The 21,936-nt window shown below is 38.2% G+C and overlaps 1 protein-coding gene across 4 annotated transcripts in view; it reads left to right on the top strand.

The window, feature by feature from the left end:
- The first annotated feature begins 9,763 nt into the window (after positions 1 to 9,763).
- Positions 9,764 to 21,936, top strand: part of LOC124605369 (uncharacterized protein C1683.06c-like) — a 71,279-nt gene continuing 59,106 nt past the window's right edge. The window contains exon 1 of one of the 4 annotated variants that reach the window (XM_047137000.1): positions 9,764 to 9,862. Coding sequence is in view for 2 of the 4 variants with exons in the window: in XM_047136997.1 (XP_046992953.1) it covers positions 10,222 to 10,312 (91 nt within the window). In the remaining 2 variants the exon portion in view is untranslated. The other 3 variants (XM_047136997.1, XM_047136998.1, XM_047136999.1) reach the window with 3 other exon arrangements.

Genomic DNA, 21,936 nt, shown 5'->3' on the forward strand with positions numbered 1-21,936 from the left:
CACAATCAGGACTGCATACGACCGAGGCACACAGGGCCAACACCCGGCATCATGGTGTGGGGAGCGATCTCCTACACTGGCCGTATACCACTGGTGATCGTCGAGGGGACACTGAATAGTGCACGGTACATCCAAACCGTCATCGAACCCATCGTTCTACCATTCCTAGACCGGCAAGGGAACTTGCTGTTCCAACAGGACAATGCACGTCCGCATGTATCCCGTGCCACCCAACGTGCTCTAGAAGGTGTAAGTCAACTACCCTGGCCAGCAAGATCTCCGGATCTGTCCCCCATTGAGCATGTTTGGGACTGGATGAAGCGTCGTCTCACGCGGTCTGCACGTCCAGCACGAACGCTGGTCCAACTGAGGCGGCAGGTGGAAATGGCATGGCAAGCCGTTCCACAGGACTACATCCAGCATCTCTACGATCGTCTCCATGGGAGAATAGCAGCCTGCATTGCTGCGAAAGGTGGATATACACTGTACTAGTGCCGACATTGTGCATGCTCTGTTGCCTGTGTCTATGTGCCTGTGGTTCTGTCAGTGTGATCATGTGATGTATCTGACCCCAGGAATGTGTCAATAAAGTTTCCCCTTCCTGGGACAATGAATTCACGGTGTTCTTATTTCAATTTCCAGGAGTGTAGAAACAGACGTTGAATTCTCCTTAATTATCTTAACAGACTATAACCTATTGATACTGAATGTATATAGAGCTCCTGCTGGGAACATCCAAACCGTCAAACACTCCCTCAAAGCACTACTCACAAAAATTCACTCACTAAAAAAAAATCTATTAATAAGTGGAGATTTTAATATTGACTTCCTCACACCTGGAAAAAAACAACACCAACCAGGATCACAAAAAATCCAAAAACAGCTCTAGATTAGATTTTCATAAACGCAGACAAACTACACCACTCAATCGAAGTCATCAGCACAGGTTACAGTAACCATGAAGCCCAAATACTAACGGCGAATTTAAATTACATAGGACAATATCCCACAATAACTAAAATGCAAAGGCAATTTAATGATGATAATACAAGGTTTTTTAACTATCTGTTAAGGACTGAAAACTGGGCAGAGGTCTATAAAGAAAATGATGTAAACTACACATTTAATTCCTTCCACGAAACATTTCTCCACCACTTCAATACTGCATTTCCACTGAAATCCAGGAAAATCGGAAACAAACACACAAACTCATGGGTAACAAAAGGGATAAGGATTTCCAGCCAAAAAAACCGTGACTTAAAAAATCACATGAAACACCATGAAGTCGATGATCAGTTTAGGTCATATTGTAAGACCTATTTTGCAATCTACAGAAAAGTAATCCAACAAGCAAAAAATTATACAATGATAAATTTATAAAGGAATTTAACAATAAAATAAAAGGCTTGTGGACAGTTGTAAAAAATGAAACAGTAAGCAGCATGTTATAAACAAAACATTAAAACTAAACCTAAATGATGAAGTCACATCAGATCCCCAAAATATAGTAAATGGTTTTAATGACTATTTTAGCAAAATAGCAGAAAACCTGATAAAGAACAACTGCCATAGACCAAATACTCAACACCAAACACTAATAGAAACCATACCAGTACAGGCATCAATGTTTCTTCACAAAGTCTCCAATACTGAAGTACTTACAGGTTTAAAAGGACTAAAGAATAAGTACTCCAGAGGTAGTGACAACATTCCTTATTTAATTGTAAATAAATATGGAGAATTCATTGTAGAACCCCTAACCCACATAATAAATGCATCCTTTACAAATGGAGTTTTCCCTGACCTGCTAAAGACTTCTAAAATTACCCCACTTCATAAAAAGGGCCCAAAAAATGATGTAGCCAATTACAGGCCCATAGCACAACTCAGCTCATTCTGAAAAATATTTGAAAAATTATTTTATACCAGATTGGAAGACTTTACCAATAAACTATCCTTATCAACAAAACACCAGAATGGTTTTAGAAAGCAAAAGACAACTACCACAGCTATTTATGAGTATCTCAACAAAACCTTAAAAGCACTGGATAATAAGGAAATCACTACTGGTATCTTTTTAGATTTACCCAAAGCCTTTGATGTAATTGACCATACCATACTCCTTAAGAAGTTAGCAAATAAAGGTGTAAGAGGAATTGCAAACAAATGGTTAGAATCTTACCTATCAAACAGATTTAAAAAGTTGAAATTAATTTTGAAAAAAAGAATACAACCACCCATCAATCTACGGTCCACTCCTCTGACACAATGCCTATTAGATATGGTGTGCCACAAGGCTCAATCCTGGGACCCACACTGTTTCTGCTACACATTGATGATATAAGCACGAAGCTTGCTACAGGACATACCATACTATTCGCCAATGACACGAGTATACTAATAACAGGTACTGACACAGAGGACCACAACCAAAAAATTAAACCGCTTATGTCATCACTCAGCAAATGGTTCAACGAGAACAAACTGATTATAAATATACAGAAAACAACGTACATCAACTTCAGACTCTCATCCCAAAAACAAGAAATGCCTGATGTGATTCTGAATAACCAAGAGCTTATGTGTGTGGACTCTGTCAAGTTTCTTGGCATATGGCTTGAAGATAATCTCTATCACGTTTCTTGGCATATGGCTTGAAGAAAATCTTAAGTGGGAGACACACAAATTATATCTCAAAAAAAAAAACTATCAACTGTGTGTTACATTTTATGGATACTCAAAAAATCAGTCACAAAATCTGTTCTCATACATGTATACTATGCTTACTTCCATTCTACATTACAGTATGGAATCATATTTTGGGGGAACTCACCTGGAGGTAGATATATTTTCAAAATGCAAAAAAAGGCAATATGCATAATATGTAATCTAAGACATAATGAATCATGCAGACAACATTTCAAAACAAATGACATTGTGACAGTGCCCTCTGCTTACATTTATAATATCGTCCAATTTGTCAAGTCATACCTGTTAAACAATGACTACACACTAAAATTCAAAGGAGATATTCATAACTATGCAACAAGGCAGCAATCTGACCTACATATGATTCAGTGCAGAACTACCTGCTACCAAAAAAGTGTTTTAAATGTTGGGATACAAATGTCTAATAATTCACCAAATGAAATCAAAGCAACAAGTAATCCAAGAGCCTTCACACATAAGTTAAAAAAATATCTCTTGGACCATTGTTTTTATGCAGTTGATCATTTTTTTTGAAAGGGGTTAAAATTGTAAACAATTTTATGATAGATGGTCAATTAAGTCTGAAAATTATATCCTGTGCATGTCTATGAAATGTACTGGATTATTATATATAATCTATGAAATACACTGGACTATTTTACTATTACATTTGTATTGGCTGTTTGTACTTTACCATACAACATTTGTATTTACTGTTTTGTTAAAGATAGCTAACTTCCTCATTACAAAATAATGTAAAATCAATTTATTAAAAATTACTTGCAAATATGTTCTCTTGACCTGTCCAATATTGTATGTACTACCGTACAGTTCTATGATTTGTATTAACCATTTTGTTTAAGATAGATAATTTCCTTGCTACAAAATAAAGTAAAAATCAGTTTGTAAAAATTACTTGTAAATAGCTCTCTTGACCTGTCCAATATCATATGTACAGCTGTACAATACTATGATTGCCTGGATCAATAAAAATACAATACAATACTGCATTTCACAGTTGCGTCTATATTATGTGCCTATTTTAAATTCTCCATCTGTCATACAGCTACATTTGATGTAATACTACTGTGTACAGAAATGTTGCTTTTGAATTGAACTTACTGTGGCATTCTTATGTTGACAACTTTATCAAATCATGTATTGCATTGTACACAATTTGGAACTTTCATTTCACATATGGATGCCACCAATCTGTATCCTCTGCTTCCTTTTCTGGGTGTAAAATCTACCTACTTATTCCTTTAAAAAAATTCTTACAACTGTTGTAGCTTCTCTGTCAATCTATGTGCAGTTGTTTGTAATTGGAAACTGTTGCCTATATTTCTCTTACTTTATTCAGAAATCTAGAAAGATCTCTCACTGGTCATACAACAAACATCTGATACTTTAACTAGTTTCAAGATAGATCGTTAAACAGCTATTACCAATCTAGTTAAATGTTTTGCACTAATATTTTCATTGAATGAGATTGTAGCAGTTTTGATGTTTCAGCTGCACTTTTGAACTCATTTTTAGTATCTAAAAACCACAAAATATCCTCCAGAGTATAATTTTACGAACTGGAATGTTTATCACTCATGTCTCACACTCTATTTTTGCAGACAACTCAGTAAATATAAAATGACATATATGAAAATACCCAGAGTACTCTTCAGTTGTTGTCAGAGTTTTCCAGGAATAGCTAAATTGGGAATAAAGTGGTGTCCTACAACATGCATTGCAAGTTAAGCCAGTTAGCCTTCTCCTCAGTTACCTATCCCTATTACTGATCCATAGCCTAGTAATGAAAGGTGAAAGTGCGGTTATGACTTATGATCCATGATACAAAATCTCAGAAATCTCGAAATATAGTATCGGAATTGAGGAACTAACAAAGATAAAACTTATTCATGGTGAAAGCAAACTTCATAACGGATATACTTAATCAGTTTTAAGTAGTACATTGCTAATAAGTGAAACGACATTTCAAAACATGGACTTGTGCTTCTTAGCAAAAATTTATACATAAAAACACATCAAAGAGTATTTACAAGGGAACACACAGAGCCTGTTTATGTTATCCAGCATGTCTTTTCCTATGTAGGGAATAACTGTTGTATTTTTCTCCTTCAGTGGAGCTGAGTGTTAAATAAAGATATATTCAATGAAAATTGCTTTGGCACTAGGGTTGCCATAAATGTTGGTACTAAAATCGGAACACAGTCCAGTGAAATCCAGTCATAAGGTGAGAGTGAGGAGGGATTTCAAACATCTGGAAAAATGACCTATGCATCACTACTGAGCATAATAAATGCACAAATATATTTAAAAAAGTAGAATGTAAGTTACTTACATACACAAATTTTACACAGATTATTTTACAGACCAGTCATACTTATTGGATGACTTGAACCCTTTTAGAAGTTCAGTTTGTTTGATTGCATAACTATAAAACTCTGCACAGCTCATTTGAAAGTTATAAGTACATTGTAACTTGCTATGAATTGTTGATACATCCAGAAGATTCTGTTCCATTGAACCCACTTAACTCCCATTAACAAAAAAATCTTTCAGTACTAGAATTGTGTGCTACAAGTGCAAAAATATATCAGCGTATCTGACTTCTGAACACTGAAATTTGTTTTCCTGAAAAATTCTAACCATTCGTTCTGGGCAAGTAATACTGACGCCTAATTATCGTCTGAAACTTATGAAGTCAAGAAAGTCTTTAAATGCACATAATAATCAAATACTGTTGGCAATTTGTCAAGGACAGCAACAAATACGACTAACAGGTGATATTGAACATATGCAAAGAAGGGCAGCACAAATGGTCACTAATTTATTTGATCCGTGCAAGCGTGCCACAGAGATACTGAATTGGCACTCTTTTGAAGCCACACACAAAGTATCTCAAGAAAGTTACTAACAATATTTCAAGAAATGGTTAGGAATTTACTACAACCCCCTGTGTATCACTCACACAGGGATAATGAGGATAAGATTAGAATAATTACAGCACATACAGTAGCATTCAAACAATCATTCACCCAGCACTCTATTGATAAATGGAATGGAAAGAAACCCTGACAACTGCTACAATGCGATGTACCCTTTGCCGTGCAGAGGGTCTAAGTGTATGATAAAGATCATACACATACCGTACATATTTCAATGATGTAGTGTACTGTATCGAGTTTAAATTATTTATGCCATTGAATCAATGTTACTGTTATGTAACATGTATTTAAAATTGTGTTCTAATGTGCAAAGTAACCTATATCATATATCAAATATTTGATGAACGGATGCTTAACAAATATATTAAAATAAAAAAAAAATACGATCAAGCGATTACGAAACATGTACACAACAATGTACTACGCTTACATTAAGATTCTTTTGTTGTTGTAACAACATCTTCAGATACACGCACCTCGCAGAGAACCTTGTAGTTCAGTAAGGTTCATTTTAGCGATGTGTGTCATTACAGTTCTGCTTAATATTTAAATTTTTAACTGGCAATGCATTTCAGCTAGGTGCTTACTGTGGTGTATGAGTCCTCATTAAACGTTCTTATACCGGCAGCTGTACTGAGCTATTTGATCATTCCCAGCTCATGTGCTCTAGTTGGGTGCGTTAGACGCCTTGTTAAACAGCATATAACATTAATATTTCGTGTAATTCATTAAGCAGACGTAATTTCACATAGTGATGAAAAAATGTGTGTTGTTTCTGTGCCAAAGAAAAAGGAGGTATAAAGAAATGAGTAGCCAAAAAGTGAGAAACCTCATCACAGTGTTTAACAATATCGCACTGCATGGGAGGAGGATCCAGCATTTCGTTCACTGACAGCAAAGGGCTCTAATTATTGCTATGAGGCAAAATACAAACACTCTAATGATTCTAAAGTAGCTACTCAAACTGTATTAAAGAAACACATGTTATCAAAAAAGGATATTAATAAAGTGAGTTGTATCATTGAAAAATCAGGAGCAACTTTTGTAAAGTTTTTGTCTAAAGGTACGACACGTTTGACAAACGAAGTACGGAAGCCAAGCTTGAAACTGACATTCCTAGCACCACGTGATAATCCTTCTAAAACAACTGCCCATTTTTCAGCTATTTTATAATGTTTGTTCCCTAATTATAAAGCAGTACAAAATGTCGTTATGAAAGGAACGAAAGCATAGCTATTAAAACAAATGCTGCTGCACGATCTCACATTGATGATATTTCCAAGCTTCAAAAAATAAAATTCTCCATTTTGACAGATGACAGTACCGATATTGTTTGTCAGTCCTGCTTGCATTGTTGTGTGCTATTATGACACAATGGACGACAAAATACTGAGCAAACTCAATTTGACTGAAATAATGACTGGCTGCAATTGGAACAAGTGCGCCTAACTTCTATGAGAAACTCACTCAAGGATTTGTACAACATAATGCTCCATTAGAAAACGTCATTGGTTTTGGTTCAGATGGAACAAATGCTATGGAGGGGAAGCACAATTCTGTACCTGTTTGTTTCTGCAATCATTTTAACAAAATTCATTTGTCATTCACTTCACTTATGTGTTAATGACGGTTGCAAGGCATTCCCTAGTCGTTGTGAGCAACTTGCAACAGATGTACGTAATTACTTAAAACTAAGTTGCAAAGGCAGCGTCAGCTAACTTGCTTTGAAAAATATATGCAGCTTGTAGTGCAAAAAATACTACACCCAGCGTAGGCTCGTGGGCTTTCACTTTGTTCAGTTGGCGAACGAATCTTGAGGCAGTGGGACTACAGACGTACGTCTGTGAGGGGTACGCGTTAATTTTATCTTTACTGATCAATAGACAACAGAAAAGGTTAAGTCCAAAGAGATATTACAAGGGAACCTCCACATCGCACCCCCCACAGATTTAGTTATAAGTTGGCACAGTGGATGCGCCTTGAAAAACTGAACACAGATCAATCGAGAAAACAGGAAGAAGTTGTGTGGAACTATGAAAAAATAAGAAAATATGCAAACTGAGTAGTCCATGTGCAAGATAGGCAACATCAAGGATAGTGTGAGCTCAGGAGAGCCGTGGTCCCGTGAGCAGCTGCGGAACGAGAGGTCCTTGGTTCAAGTCTTCCCTCGAGTGCAAAGTTTAATTTTTTATTTTCAGGCAATTATTATCTGTCCGTCCGTCCGTCCGTCCGATGCGAGGTAACTGCGCCGTAGTATGGGGACGCTACACCTAAACAAACATCGAAACATTCACAAGAAAACGTAAATCGGGCAAGGTAGAAGAATCTTTTTACTCATTCGCCAAGTGTACAAGTTAGGTGGGCCGACAACATATTCCTGTCATGTGACGCACATGCAGTCACCAGTGTCGTATAGAATATATCAGACGTGTTTTCCTGTGGAGGAATCGGTTGACCTATGACCTTGCGAACAAATGTTTTCGGTTCCCATTGGAGAAGCACGTCCTTTCGTCTACTAATCGCACGGTTTTGCGGTGCGGTCGCAAAATACAGACACTAATCTTATAACAGTGAACAGAGACGTCAATAAACGAACGGGCAGATCATGACATTGCGAAAATACAGAAAGTAAACTTTTCACTCGAGGGTAGACTTGAACCAAGGACCTCTCAAGTCCGCAGCTGCTCACGCTAACCACGGGACCACGGCGCTCCTGAGCTTACAATATCCTTGATGTTGCCTATCTTGCGCATGGACTACTCAGTTTGTATATTTTGCTTATTTTTTTCATAGTTCCACACAACTTCTTCCTGTTTTCTCGATTGATCTGTGTTTAGTTTTTCAAGGCCTATCCACTGTGCCAACTTATAACTAAATCTGAGGGGGGTGCAATGGGGAGGTTCCCTTGTTAGCTCGCTCCGTGATCCATTTCTTAAACTATATTTCCAATTTCTAAAGTGGATTTTGGCCAAATTTAATACAATGAATGCTCACCTCCAGTCTTCAAATGTCATAGCGCTAAACTTAAAAAAAAAAAAAAAAATGTAAAAATCTTTTAAGACATTTTGCTATCCTACATGAAACAGGATTATGTTCACAAAGAATCTCTGGATACAATTATTGTACAACCTGTAGAGGCTGCAGATGAGACAAGTTTTTTGGACATTAACAAGATGTATTTAGGTGTAGAACGTCTGGAAGCAATGAAGTCGAAGGACGTTTTCGCCAGGCTTCATCTTTTAAGGGAATTTATGGAGAAATACCGAAACTTCTTCAATCGTGGATGTAAAGGAATTCAGCTGATGTTTAAATTTAATGACCCTCTGCTACTACAATTATCTGTAGTATCTCCAATAAGAGCCATATCTCGTACAGAGAAAGAAGCTACATATGTTTTAATAACACTGGCAGATCCTATACCACGAGTTAAACCACATGAACTGCAGAAGTGGATGATGAATGGCGCTCTTTTCCCTTGAATGTGATTTGGACAGATGTTTCCTCGGAATCTGGACCTGATAGATTTTGGCTTGAGGTACGTTTAGCTTTCCATTGTAAAATGCTGTGTATGAACATTTAAAATAATTTTAATTTGAATCCGTGTATGAATGGAAAAGAGATTCAGTATGACAACCAAGTTGAGAAACTGGCTGTCTATGCCTAGAGTTAATGGAACTCTCCTGGCATCTCAGTGTGTCAAATGATCCGGCGGCTGCTGCACTACATTCTAACAGAAGCCGATCAAGCCTACGATTGAAAGAATGAGCACTGGTCATCTTCACCCACCGAAGGATGTAGATGAAGGTAATAAAGTTTCCATCTACAGCAGACGATTACACTGAAGTCAGTGACAGTGAATAGACTCATGCAGAGAAGTGCAAACAGTTCTAGCAGCGACACTGTTTATTTTTACTTTATTTGTTAAATAGTTTTAATATTTTCTTGTAACAGTGGAACATAAGGTGAGTCATTCTATCAATGTTGGCTGAGATGGCAGTAGGTGGACAGAAATTGAAGAATAAAGCATTTTCAGATGTAGTATGATATTCTTGTAATGGATTGTAGTGCTGTGACTTCCTAACACTGTCGGTGCACTTCACGGTGGTCTGCAGAGAATAGATGTTGATGTGTGGCCACCCGTGTGAATGCCGCTGTTTCAAATGCATTATGGAATGTTTTTACATAACGTGACGGCAAGTGTGAATTGATCTTTAGTATGAAGTAAGACGCGTAGTTGTACATATTGGCTTCTAAACATTTTTCTGTACATTTTCATATGTTTAATGAAAGAAAGAAATTTTAAAGCTTATGATTACTTATCTTGAAATACTTGAACATCACTTTCCCTGTTTTTAGTTACCAATATGCCTTAGGGATTTCGCTTTGGATCTTAACATTACTAAAGCCATTTCCTTAATGCTGAAGCTAACCGGAACTTTTGTGCAACAGATGGTCCCTCATAACATGATAGTCACCCTTTCATACACGTTTGCACCATGACATGTTGCTCACGTTCCTCCTAGGCTCCTACTATTGCCATGCGACAGAGTGAATGAGGTCTACCTCGCTCGGCTCTTACGTAGCCGCCCCCACCACCGGAGTCGTAAATTGCTCACGATTCGTCGGGTTTAGTGGCGTGTGCGGTATGTGCTCATTTGTTTACGAAATGAATAGGGCGCACTTGTTTTGCACTTCTACTCTAAGTTGTACTTAGAAATGACGTAGTAAGCTGTCTAAGTCACTACAGATTTGAAATAAAGTTAATGCGCGACAAAACATTTTGTATTAGATCCACGAACTCGACTATTTAGCCTTAACGCCAACGATGAATCCGCAGAAATTGAACGATTGCCCGACTTGTACTGAACGACGTAACGCAGTCTTTCCAGAATATTTGCAATTTTGTTGTTGTTTCAGCTTATTGCAACTACTTTGGAGAAAGGAGATAAAAATAAAATACATGTGACGAGGCGTGTTTTTTTATTTGTCGTGTTAAACAAGTTCGCCACACGATGTTTATTTACTGTCACTATTTTTTTTTCATTCCAGAAAAGTGAGATTTTCCGTGTGAATCGATCTCAAAAGGTCTTTGATAGGTTTCTCACCGTAAAATTTTTCATTTCAATTAGTAAAATGGCCACATACTAAGAAACAACTACAGTGTATTATGCATTCATAACTACTGCTCTTACACTTTTTCTCTTGTAAGATGTTTTACAGTCGCAGATGTTTACAGTGGCACTTTTAGACTGAAACATTTCCTGCCCCAGTAATAAAACATAATGCATACAGAAACATAACAGATTAAATATTCACCTGTGGCAGATTAACATACTTTACAGGACATGCAGGCGCCTTCTAGTTCGCTGAGTAACACATTTGACACTGTGGTACTGCTTGTTTGTGTTCTTAGCATACTATTAGGTCAACAATGCAAATAAACCATTGGTTGATATAGATTATATATGTTGCAACCTATGAACAAAATTTATGTACTCTTCCATTTGAAAATAAGCCCATTGTTCAGTTAATAATTCAGCATAATAACGTTTGCATGCAAGTCTGTGTGTTTTTTCATGTGATAACTGGAATGCCAAGTGCAATGCTATGTCTAGAAACTGGACCTTCATTCATACATATCTTGGTACTATACAGTCATTATATTTGTGTAAGAGTGAGTGTCTCCTTTCTGGTAATTTTTATGTTTCTATTTATAATGAAATGATAGAGTATTATTAACTTTCTCAAATATTTAAATTAAAATTTCTTGTAGTGGCTTCCAGTTTATTGTTTTAGTGAGCAGTATTACCCTCATTGTGCGTACTTATATGTCTGTGTTGTTCAGGTGCTGGTTTCATGAAACATTCCACCCTTTACATTTTATTCTGTGTTAAATGCATAACTAGCAATAAAATGTTGTCTAAGATGTCTCATCTGTAGATCCTTTCTACTTGATCTGTCAACCTAATCCATTTATGTGACTGCCTACATAACCAGTTGCTTGTTTTCTGATTTTCTTGTTTGCCATTTGTATCCATTCTGGGTGTAGTATTCAAGTTAGGCCTCATAATTTTGATGCTGGGACAGTGCTAGCCTTCTTTAGACATGAATTATATTTGTAAGCTTGTTTAATGTGGAAAATATTTCAGTTTCTTTTTAAACAAAATTCATTTTGCTCTGTAGGAATTTCTAAAAAAATATTCCTAAGCAAGCAGTAAAAAGAATAATTTGCCACAAACACAACTCCTAAATTTACTTTGCAAACAACTGACTCTGAATAACTTTATGCATTTGTTGTCAGAGGGGTTTTGACTTGATGATTTGGAAAATGTATTTCTAGGTGTGTAACTGCATTATTAATAAATCTGAGGCAGAGTTGCTGACCAGCAATTGTCGTCATAAAGCATATTGAGTAGTACTGCTAATGGTCACATATGAAAGTGACACACTACATGGTTTTCACAACTGGCAGAGGTGATGAAGGAATGACAGGTTACTCTGATCGCAGGACGAGACAGACCCAACTGTAATGGAGACAGGGGTTCACCCCAATAAAAAAGTAGTGGCATTCTCAGTTGACCATAAACAAAACAAAACTTGAATAAAACAGATAGGAAGAGAAAGAAAGACTAGCTATAGTATGTCCAACTACATTATTTTTTTGGAACATAGACTGATCTATAGCATAGTCTGAGGTATAGGTTAGGTTGAAAGGTAACGATTTGGTTCTGATTTTGCAAAGACAATGAATATGAATACAAAATCGTAAGGTTAGGTTGAAAGGGAACAACTTGGGTGTGAGCTGCTGAAGAAGTGTTTACGGCTTCAGTTAATCCAAGAATAGCATATCTGAGAAAACAGAAAGTGTTAACATTAAAAAGAAATTTGAATGTTAGAATGTCTTTTCTGAATGTATTTATCTGGAAGGTAACCGTGCACAGAAGTGAAACATGGCCAATATACAGCTCAGACAAGAAGAAAATAGAATCTTGTGAAATGTGGTACAACAGAAGAATGCTGAAGATTGGATGCGTAGATCATATAACTAAAGAAAATGTTCCAGATTGAACTGGGAAGAAAAGAATTTTATGGCACAGCTTGAGTAAAAGAAGGGCTCTATTGATAGTACATCTTCTGAGGTATCAAGCAGTTGTGATTTTGATAATGGAGGTAAGTACATACATTTGTTAAGTATATGTAAGTAAGTAAGCCTAAAGTCATCAGAAGATCAAAATCAATTGCAAAATGGTTGAGATAAGATATCTGTATAATGCAAAAATTGGCTGTTGACCCTAAATAATGGAAAGTGTCAGGTGATTCATATGAGTACTAAAACATATTTGTTAAAGCTGGGTTACATGATATACCAATCAAATCTAAAGGCCGTAAATTCAACTAAATACCTATGGATTACAATTACGAACATCTTAATTTGGAAAGAACACGTAGAAAATGTTTTGGGGAAGGTAAAGTGTTGGTCGAACACTTGGAAGATTTAACAGGTCTACTAAAGAGACTGCCTACACTATGCTTGTCCATCCACTTTTGGAGTACTACTGTATGGTGTGGTGATCCTTACCAGATAGGATTAACGGAGCACATTGAGGAGGGCAACACCTTTTGTATTATCCAGAAATACGAGCGAGAGTATCATTGAAATAATACAGAATTTGGGGTGGACATAATTTAAAAAACAAGATATTTCTTGTTCCGGTGGTATCTTGTCACAAAATTTGAATCACCAAATTTGTCCTCAAAATGTGAAAATATTTTGTTAATGCCAACCTACACAGGGAGAAATGATCATCATAATAAAATAAGGGCAATCAGAGCCTGCTTAGAAATATGTAGATGTTCATTTTTTCTACGCACTGTTCAAGAGTGGAATAATAGCGAATTAGTGCGGAGGTGGTTCGAAGAACCCTCTATCAGGCACTTCAGTGTGATTTGCTGAGTAGCCATATAGATATAGGTGTAGAACTAAGGAAACAATACAGAGGTAATTGCAAAAGCATCAACTGGAGAGATCTGATGAATGAAAAATATGAGAAGATTGAGCTATATTTGGGAAAGAAAGTCTGAAATTGATGAAGATAAAAAATAAAAAAAAAAATGTAAATTATTTAGAAGTAATAAACTAAAAGCTAACACATTGAAATCTTTGAAAAAGTAAAAATCTAGAAACAAATTATGAATTCTTGGTAGCTACAATTCAGAGAATGCAAATGCACTGGGTCGACAGATGCGTCCGATCCCATGCATCGGCTTTGACCTGTGACGTAAGGGTGTTGTCGTGTGTGACGTCATGACGGCGTGGAGTTTGGTTTGTGAGTGTGATGTGTTTGAGTAAAGTTCTGGAAGAGTACAAGTGTAAGAATTTCTAGAACATGGCATTCTTGATAACGTACTATGGAGATGCTAATTCACTGTACGAGTACACCATAAGTCTCATCACTCATTCCACCTTTCAAAATTAGACCACCACTCTGATTATCAAGCAAAAATGGTTCAAATGGCTCTGAGCACTATGGGACTTAACAGCTGAGGTCATCAGTCGCCTAGAACTTAGAACTAATTAAACCTAACTAACTTAAGGACATCACACACATCCATGCCCGAGGCAGGATTCGAACCTGCGACTGTAGTGGTCGCGCGGCTCCAGACTGTAGCGCCTAGAACCGCTCGGCCATCCCGGCTGGTGATTATCAAGCAGATTTCTCATATCACCTCAGTATGCTGGTACTACATCCTCCTTTAAAAATAGACTGACTGTTTTCTTCTCACCAGGTGCCAGATTAGCCAGAAAAGCTTTCAGTAGCCCTCCTCTTCAGGACCACTTTTGAGACAACTGCTGTCATATAACAGTGGACATGCAATGAAGCTTCAGTTTCTTTTTACACAAGAATATTTAGCACTAAGGTGTCAGTGGGTATCAATGATCATGGATGTGGGGACAGTACTATTAGCACAGAGTGTTCTCTCAGTACATAAATATGATCTTTGTACCTCTTTAATCACATGCGCTTCAGGAGATGGAAACTCATTATTGAGTGATTAATCCATTCATACATCATGTACTTTATATTCCATAATGAAGGAGAACATCCAGTGATGTGGAGCATGTCAGGTCATACAGTGACAATTAGAACAGCTGTTATGAACAAATTTTGTACAGCATATTGATATTACACTGTCATGCAATGCTGTGTACTACTATCAGTAACAAGGATAAATTTAACAAACTAAAATCAGCAGGAAAACTGTTACTTCAAATCAATGTTTGTACTTCCTCAGGATCATTAAAAAACTACTTTGTAACACTTTTAGTGTAATATATCTTTTACAGCAAATATTGCTTCTTGCCATGCAGCTAAAGAAATCATAAGTTGTTGATTCTGTGTGCTCAGATAATTTCTGAAAAGACTGGCTAATGCAGTATTTTTTTTTTTTAATTTTCTTTTGAAAGTATAGGGTTTTCCAGTTCCTTGCATTATGTCAGATTGAAGTTTGTTTAAAGTCTTTGCTCCCTCCTCCTCCAGTGCTGGGAGGCTAGAATAGACATGTGGTAATTCATTGCCTGTCATAGGAGGCAACTAAAAGGAGCATTATACCTAGCCATACTTTTCGTTGATGCCTCAGCTATTATTAGAACACTTGTCAGTTTTAGCTCATTTTGCAACCTTTCCCTCAACCTCTTTGGTGTAATTACTAATGGTCTTCATTTAGGGTTGACCTCCGGTTTTCTAAATTTCACAGATCTGTGAACCATTTGGGGAAGGACACTAATGTGGTGCATAACCTATCCACCATGCACCTTGATTTTCTACATCTATTATTAGAGAGCGTTTATTTTCACACCGAAAATCCAGCTAGGTAGCCAGTCCACCAAGGGAAGGTTGTCACGTACCATCACAGATGTAGTGCCCTGACAGTGCAGGGATCACCTGCCTGAGCTGTAACCTTCCCATGCATGCTGAGGAGTAGGAGCCTATCCAGTTTGGGGCACAGGACTTAGAGCAACAGCTAATATGCCAGGTAGCCTTTGCAGTGGTAGGGCTTGCCCATGGGATGAGCCTCTGATTGTAGTGAGTGGCATCAGGGCAGACGATCTACAGTGAAATGGATTAAACTCACCCATACCAGTGGTTGTGCCAATATGGCTATCACTTCAGGGAGAAAACAAGACTTTAATATAGAGACTTACAACCACGGCATTTCCTTGTTTGGTCACACCATGGGATGAGAGTCAGGCAAGGAGAAATGGAGGTGAATAGCATGCTCAGTTGTTAGTGTGCTCCAGAAGTGGTGAAGAATCTTATGTAATAACAAAGCCACTGTTTTTCATTAGAAATATTCACAACGGGTTCAGAGAGTTGCTGCTGTAGGGAAAATGCAAAATGAATCCATGTTGATCAAAATGTACCCTTCAAGCTTGTGACAAGCTCAAGGATATACCAGGTACCATCTCTCCTCATGACAAACTCAACAGGATTAAGGTGTCACCTAATGCTTCAAACAGATGAAGAACTGCATGCAATCTAGAGTGATGTGGAGTACATTTTGTTCAATGCATTCTGAGAGGACCTAAGGATAATAGGGTGGGCACAGGAGCTTTCATCCTTATCTGTGATGGAAATGTTTTATCTGATAAAATTAAGGTCATTGTTTTTAGGTGTGATGTCAAATCCTGGTTCCCTCCTCCTATGAGATGTTTTAGGTGCCAGAGGAGTGGACAATGTCCTCTTACTGTACTAGTTAGGCTGCTTGTGGGATATGCAATGGACAACATATGAGAGCAGTCCATGAGAACAACCACATACATGTGTAAACGGACCAGATCGCCAACCATCCCACTTCCCCCCATTTACCAACATTTTCAGTTTTCAAGAGGAGAGGAAAATCCAGGTAGGCCCCCCTTCTGACTGAACACACCGACTCCAACAGTCTTCCACTTTTGGAAACATTCCTGGAATTTTTTTCCTGGGGTATGTTAAGGACACACTCTGTACTTGCCTTAATGTCTTCAATTGAGTCAAATTGCTTCCCTTTCAGTGAAAATTTCAGTTTAGGAAACAGGTAGAAGTCCACGGGGGCGAAATCAGGGCAATATGACGGTTGTGGAAGCACAGGAATTTTGAATTTTGTCAAAAATTCAACAGTGGAGACGGCAAAATGAGCTGGAGCATTGTCATGGTGTAGCACCCAACTCCTGTCTTTCCACAATGCAGGCCTTTTCTTCTGCATTTTTTTTTACCACAAACGCTCAAGGACACTTTTTTAGTATTCCTGGTTAATTTTCTGTCCTCCAGGGGTAAATTCATGATGCACAATACAGTTAGAATCGAAAAAAAAAATACCAACATTGTCTTCACCTTTGACCGACTTTGCCTTGCTTTTTTTGGTTGGGGTGAACCTGGAGTCTTCCACTGTGATGACTGCACTTTGGTTTCAGGATCATATCCAAATACCCATGATTCGTCACCTGTAGTTACCCTATTTAATAAATCTGGGTAATTTTTAGTCTGATTAATCAGTTCTTGACACACTTCAAGTCGGTATTGTCTCTGGTCACTCGACAACACTTTTGGAATGAATTTTCCAGACACTCAACGCATGTTCATATCTTCAGTTAAAATTGACTGAACTGCATAGAAACTTAAATTAAGTTCATCAGCTATCTCCCTAATTGTAAGCCTACAATCAGAGCACACTTTCACAACATTTTCATTCGTGTTTGAGGTGGAAGGACTGCCGGACCATTGTTCATCTTCACATGATTCGCGAGCCATTTTTAAATCTGTTGAACCAGACAAAAACATTTGACTAGTTCATACAATTATCTCCAAAAGCTGTGTTTAATAGTCTCAGAAGCTGATTTCCCAGTTTGAAAACAAAATTTCACACAAACTCGTTGCTCCGTTTTTACGTCCATTTTCACGCAGGCAGAAGCCGGCAACAAGCCCTAACAGACTCACACTCAACCAGCTTCTACAATGAACTGAGTAAAGGAAATGCAGTTTCTTGTCTGAGAGCATTCAAGGACAAGGCAATGACTCACTCCCCACCCTCTGTGTACCTGCCTACCAAACCACTAAGCAGTAGTGGACCCATTCTTAAAGCTTTCCAGTCACACTTCGTATAATAAACTTGACCATCACTATTATCAGGATGCTAAGAAAAAGTATGAGTGACTCCACCCAGTCGATATGATGTCGAACTTTGCACGGCCGGCTGTTGTGGCCGTGCGGTTCCAGGCGCTTCAGTCTGGAACTGCGTGACCGCTATGGTCGCAGGTTCGAATCCTGCCTCGGGCATGGATGTGTGTGATGTCCTTAGGTTAGTTAGGTTTAAGTAGTTCTAAGTTCTAGGGGACTGATGACCACAGATGTTAAGTCCCATAGTGCTCAGAGCCATTTGAACCATTTGAACTTTGCACGCGTTGTTTCAAAAACCACAGCTAGCGTGGTTAGAAAGTCTCATGTAGCAACTACTGGCCCTAGCCACATGTGAATCCCTGTTTTTCAGTCAGAGTAGAACACATCAGCTCCCTTGAGCCCCAAACCCACAGCACCAGTGGTAACTATCCTATTGGTGCAGCCAAAGATGCCTCATCTTCTGTCAGCATTACAAGAGAATAGGGCACCTGGCAATGTGTCCCCCTCCCAGGATGGACCAGCAGTCTACCATGAACCAGTGGCTGAAAGAATCAAAGTCTGTGGGTTATGGAAGAGAATGCTCGTAAACACCAAAACCTCAAAGAGACAAGGAAAAATTAGAATTAAATCAAATTCTGCTACTCCGATCAATCCAACCCCTCCCCTCCTCCTCCCTCCCCCTTCCCCCCAAATTGGTGAAGAATCACATATTCAGATGGAGCATGACTCAACAGCAACGTAATTTGTACTTCTGTTACCCCTTTGTTGCTTTCTCAGATCACAGTCTGTTCCTTCAATGGAACTGTAGCAGCTACCATTGCCACCTGGCCAAACTCCTTTAATGGCTACTTACTCTGCAGTTGGTGTGGCACTCAGGAGATGTGGGTCTGAGAAATCCAACTCTCTAATTATAAACCAAACATCCTAGTGTAAAAATTGCATTAACACCGATAGTGTGTTTGGGGGAGTCTGCAGGTTCATACGTTTTTACACCTTCAGTGAGTAAATGACATTAAACACTGCATTAGAAGCTGTGGCTGCTTGTGTCCATAAATCAGTTAGGATAACAGTATATAATATCTATCTACCCCCAAACAGATGTATACCAAATGATGTGCGGACGGAGTTAGTGGAACAGCTGCCTCCACCTTTCCTCCTACTGGGGGACTTCAGTGCTCACAATCTTCTGAGGGGCAACAGCAACAAATCTAGCTGGGGCTAAATAATAGAGCAGTTAATTTCAGAATTGCAAGTGTACTTATTTAACACTGGAGCTGCAATACATTTTAGTACAGACCATGTAACTTACTCAGCCGTAAGTATTATAGTTTGCAGCCCGAGCATCTCACCCTTGATTCAGTGGTAGGTCCGTGGCTACCTCTGTGACATTCACCACTTTCCTCTCACTGTATCTTTCTCAAACCACCAACCAATGAAATATGCAACTTGGTGGTTGCTTCAGAAAGCCAACTGGCTTTCACCTACAAAGCAACTATTGAAGCCAATCAAAAAGTTGACATCAAAGGGGTGGTGCAAGATACTATTGACTCAATTATATTCACCATGGAAGCAGTGTAACCTATTCTTGAGCCCCATCCTGATACCTGTGCCTTGTGGTCTGAAAACCATACTACAGCCATCAGAGAGTATTGAGGGAGCTTCAACAACACAAATATCATCATTCTATAGAACATTTAACAGTAATCGAGGGACTTCCAAGTGAAGGCATGGTTTTTAATAAAAAAGAGAAAGCAAAAGTGTTGGGAACAGTATTTGCCCGTGTATGAGGGCACACACCCCATCATCTCAAGTATGGACAAAACTCCACCACATTTGTGGGCATCCAACATCAACATTAGGTCCTGGCATCTACCTCAATGGCAACATCTGTTCTGATCCCACAGTCACAGCACACTTTGCTGAAGTGTACGCTCGCAGTAATTACAATCCTAATTTCCTGACATGGAAACATCAAACGGAATGGAACTGTTGATCCTTCCATGAACAAGGACTTGAATCATACAGTATCCATGTACTGAATGAGAGTTCCAATGTGCTTTAGTAGATTGTTGAGATACAGCCTGTGGACCCAATAAAAATGCTTACACACCTTAGTGACAACAACATAAAGCACATCCTCTAGTTTTTCAGTTGTATTTGGTGGGAAGGGGAGTTTCCCTCCCAGTAGCAGAAGGCTGTTATGATTCCTATCCAAAAATTGGGAAAAGACCCTCAAATTTTGACTAATTGTCAACCAGTCACTCTAACAAATGAGCCACATATGGTATTTGAAACAACAGTGAACCATTGACAGTGTTAGTTACAATAATTGTTATAGGAACCATCTTAATTTGCATGGGAAGTTTGTTTGTTCATTGATGACCAGTTTTGGATGGCTCGTCCATCATCAAATCATCCATGTGCATAAGTCTTCCATTACAACCAGATATGCTATATAAGCCACAAAACTTGTCAATGTGGTACTATACATTGTAGCTCACTGTATGTCAAAACATAAACAACCGTTGCTTTTAAGATCATCTGCAAGATGTCCAGGAATTTAGTTTACATCATGTTATTATTGCTTGCTTTTACAGAATGACTGCAGTCCGTATGTACTTTAGCCCCAAAAAATAATATCATAAAACAACAGAAAGTGAACATGAGCAAAATTAACAAGCACCTATTGTTCAAGTCAACACAACTGTAGGTATTTCTAAGTGCAAAATATGCCCAACCAAGCTCTTGATTAATTTTTCTATGTTTTGACTCCAAATTAACTTATTATACAGTTGGACCAAAAAAAAATTGTACTTAGTGTTTCTTGTGATTTATATTGCATAATATGAGTACTTATGAGATCAGTTTCTTGTGATCCAGTGGTAGACCTGGTCAATTATCATCTGGTATGCTTGCATTTGGGAATCTGACTGTGGTTCAATACTTGTTCGCTTGTGTTTTTTCAGTTACTGTACTTGAAAATGTGGCATCAACCTGGGCATCATTGTTTACAGTGCTCCATATCTCACTGAAAAATAGAATGTGCTGAGTTCAAAAGATCTCTGTTTATAGAAACCATGCTGATCTCTATAAGGAAGATTTTTGCTATCCAAAGAGGTCATAATATGTGAGCATGGAACACACTTCACAATTCCATAAGCAGATTGATGTCAACAATATAGGCCTATAATTATGTTTATACTGGAAATGGCCTGCACTGTTTGCAATAGCTTGGTACCCTTAATTGTTCCAGTGACCCATGAGAAACAGTGACTGTAAGTGAAGTAAGTCTTTTCACATGATCTGTATAGAATCATTCAAGTTTCCCATCAGATCCAGGTGTCCTTCATCTGTTTAGCAATTGTAGTCAGTTTTGTATTATTTATGTCTGTCAGTTACTAGGAGATCTGAAACACTGCTCTTATGAGATGGTTCTCTAACTGCATGAAGTAATTTTTAGAGAAGACATTCAGACAATCTTACATGAATCCCTGCCCCTGGAACCATTTTTAATTACTTGACTCTCCCATTCTGAATAGTCTTCCTATCATGAGGTCTGTTCAAAATATTCTGGAACATTCGTAATTTCGCACCAATGGTGTGTTGGAACAAAATGTGGTTGGCATGTCTCCCCATGCCTGTGTTTAATGTGTAACTGCCAGAAGCTTCATTGTTGTATGTCTGTTAGTTATTGTTCAGTGCTGTATTGAACAGAATGTTGTGTCGCACGGTTTGTGAATTTCGAAGTGGCAGAGTTGGAGGAGCAACGTGACTGCATTAACTTTTATGTGAAACTCAAGAAAACCCTTACAGAGACACACCAAATGAAGCGGGAAGCCTACATTGATGAGTGCGTCAGCTGTAGTTGGTGTTATGAATGGTTCACATGGTTATAAAATGGCCAGATGGAAATTAAAGACGACCCTTGTTCAGGATGCCGTATGATGTCTATCAATGACGCTCACATCAGGAACTTGAACAAAATTGTGCATGCCAATCAAAGACTGACTGACTGAGAGATTGCAAAAGAATGTAGCATTTGAGTTGGACCATATCAGGAAATCCTGACACAGCATCTTGGAGTGCATTGTGTTGCTGCCAAGTTCGTCCCA

Source organism: Schistocerca americana, chromosome 3 (assembly GCF_021461395.2).
Source record: "Schistocerca americana isolate TAMUIC-IGC-003095 chromosome 3, iqSchAmer2.1, whole genome shotgun sequence".
Lineage (NCBI taxonomy): Eukaryota > Metazoa > Arthropoda > Insecta > Orthoptera > Acrididae > Schistocerca > Schistocerca americana.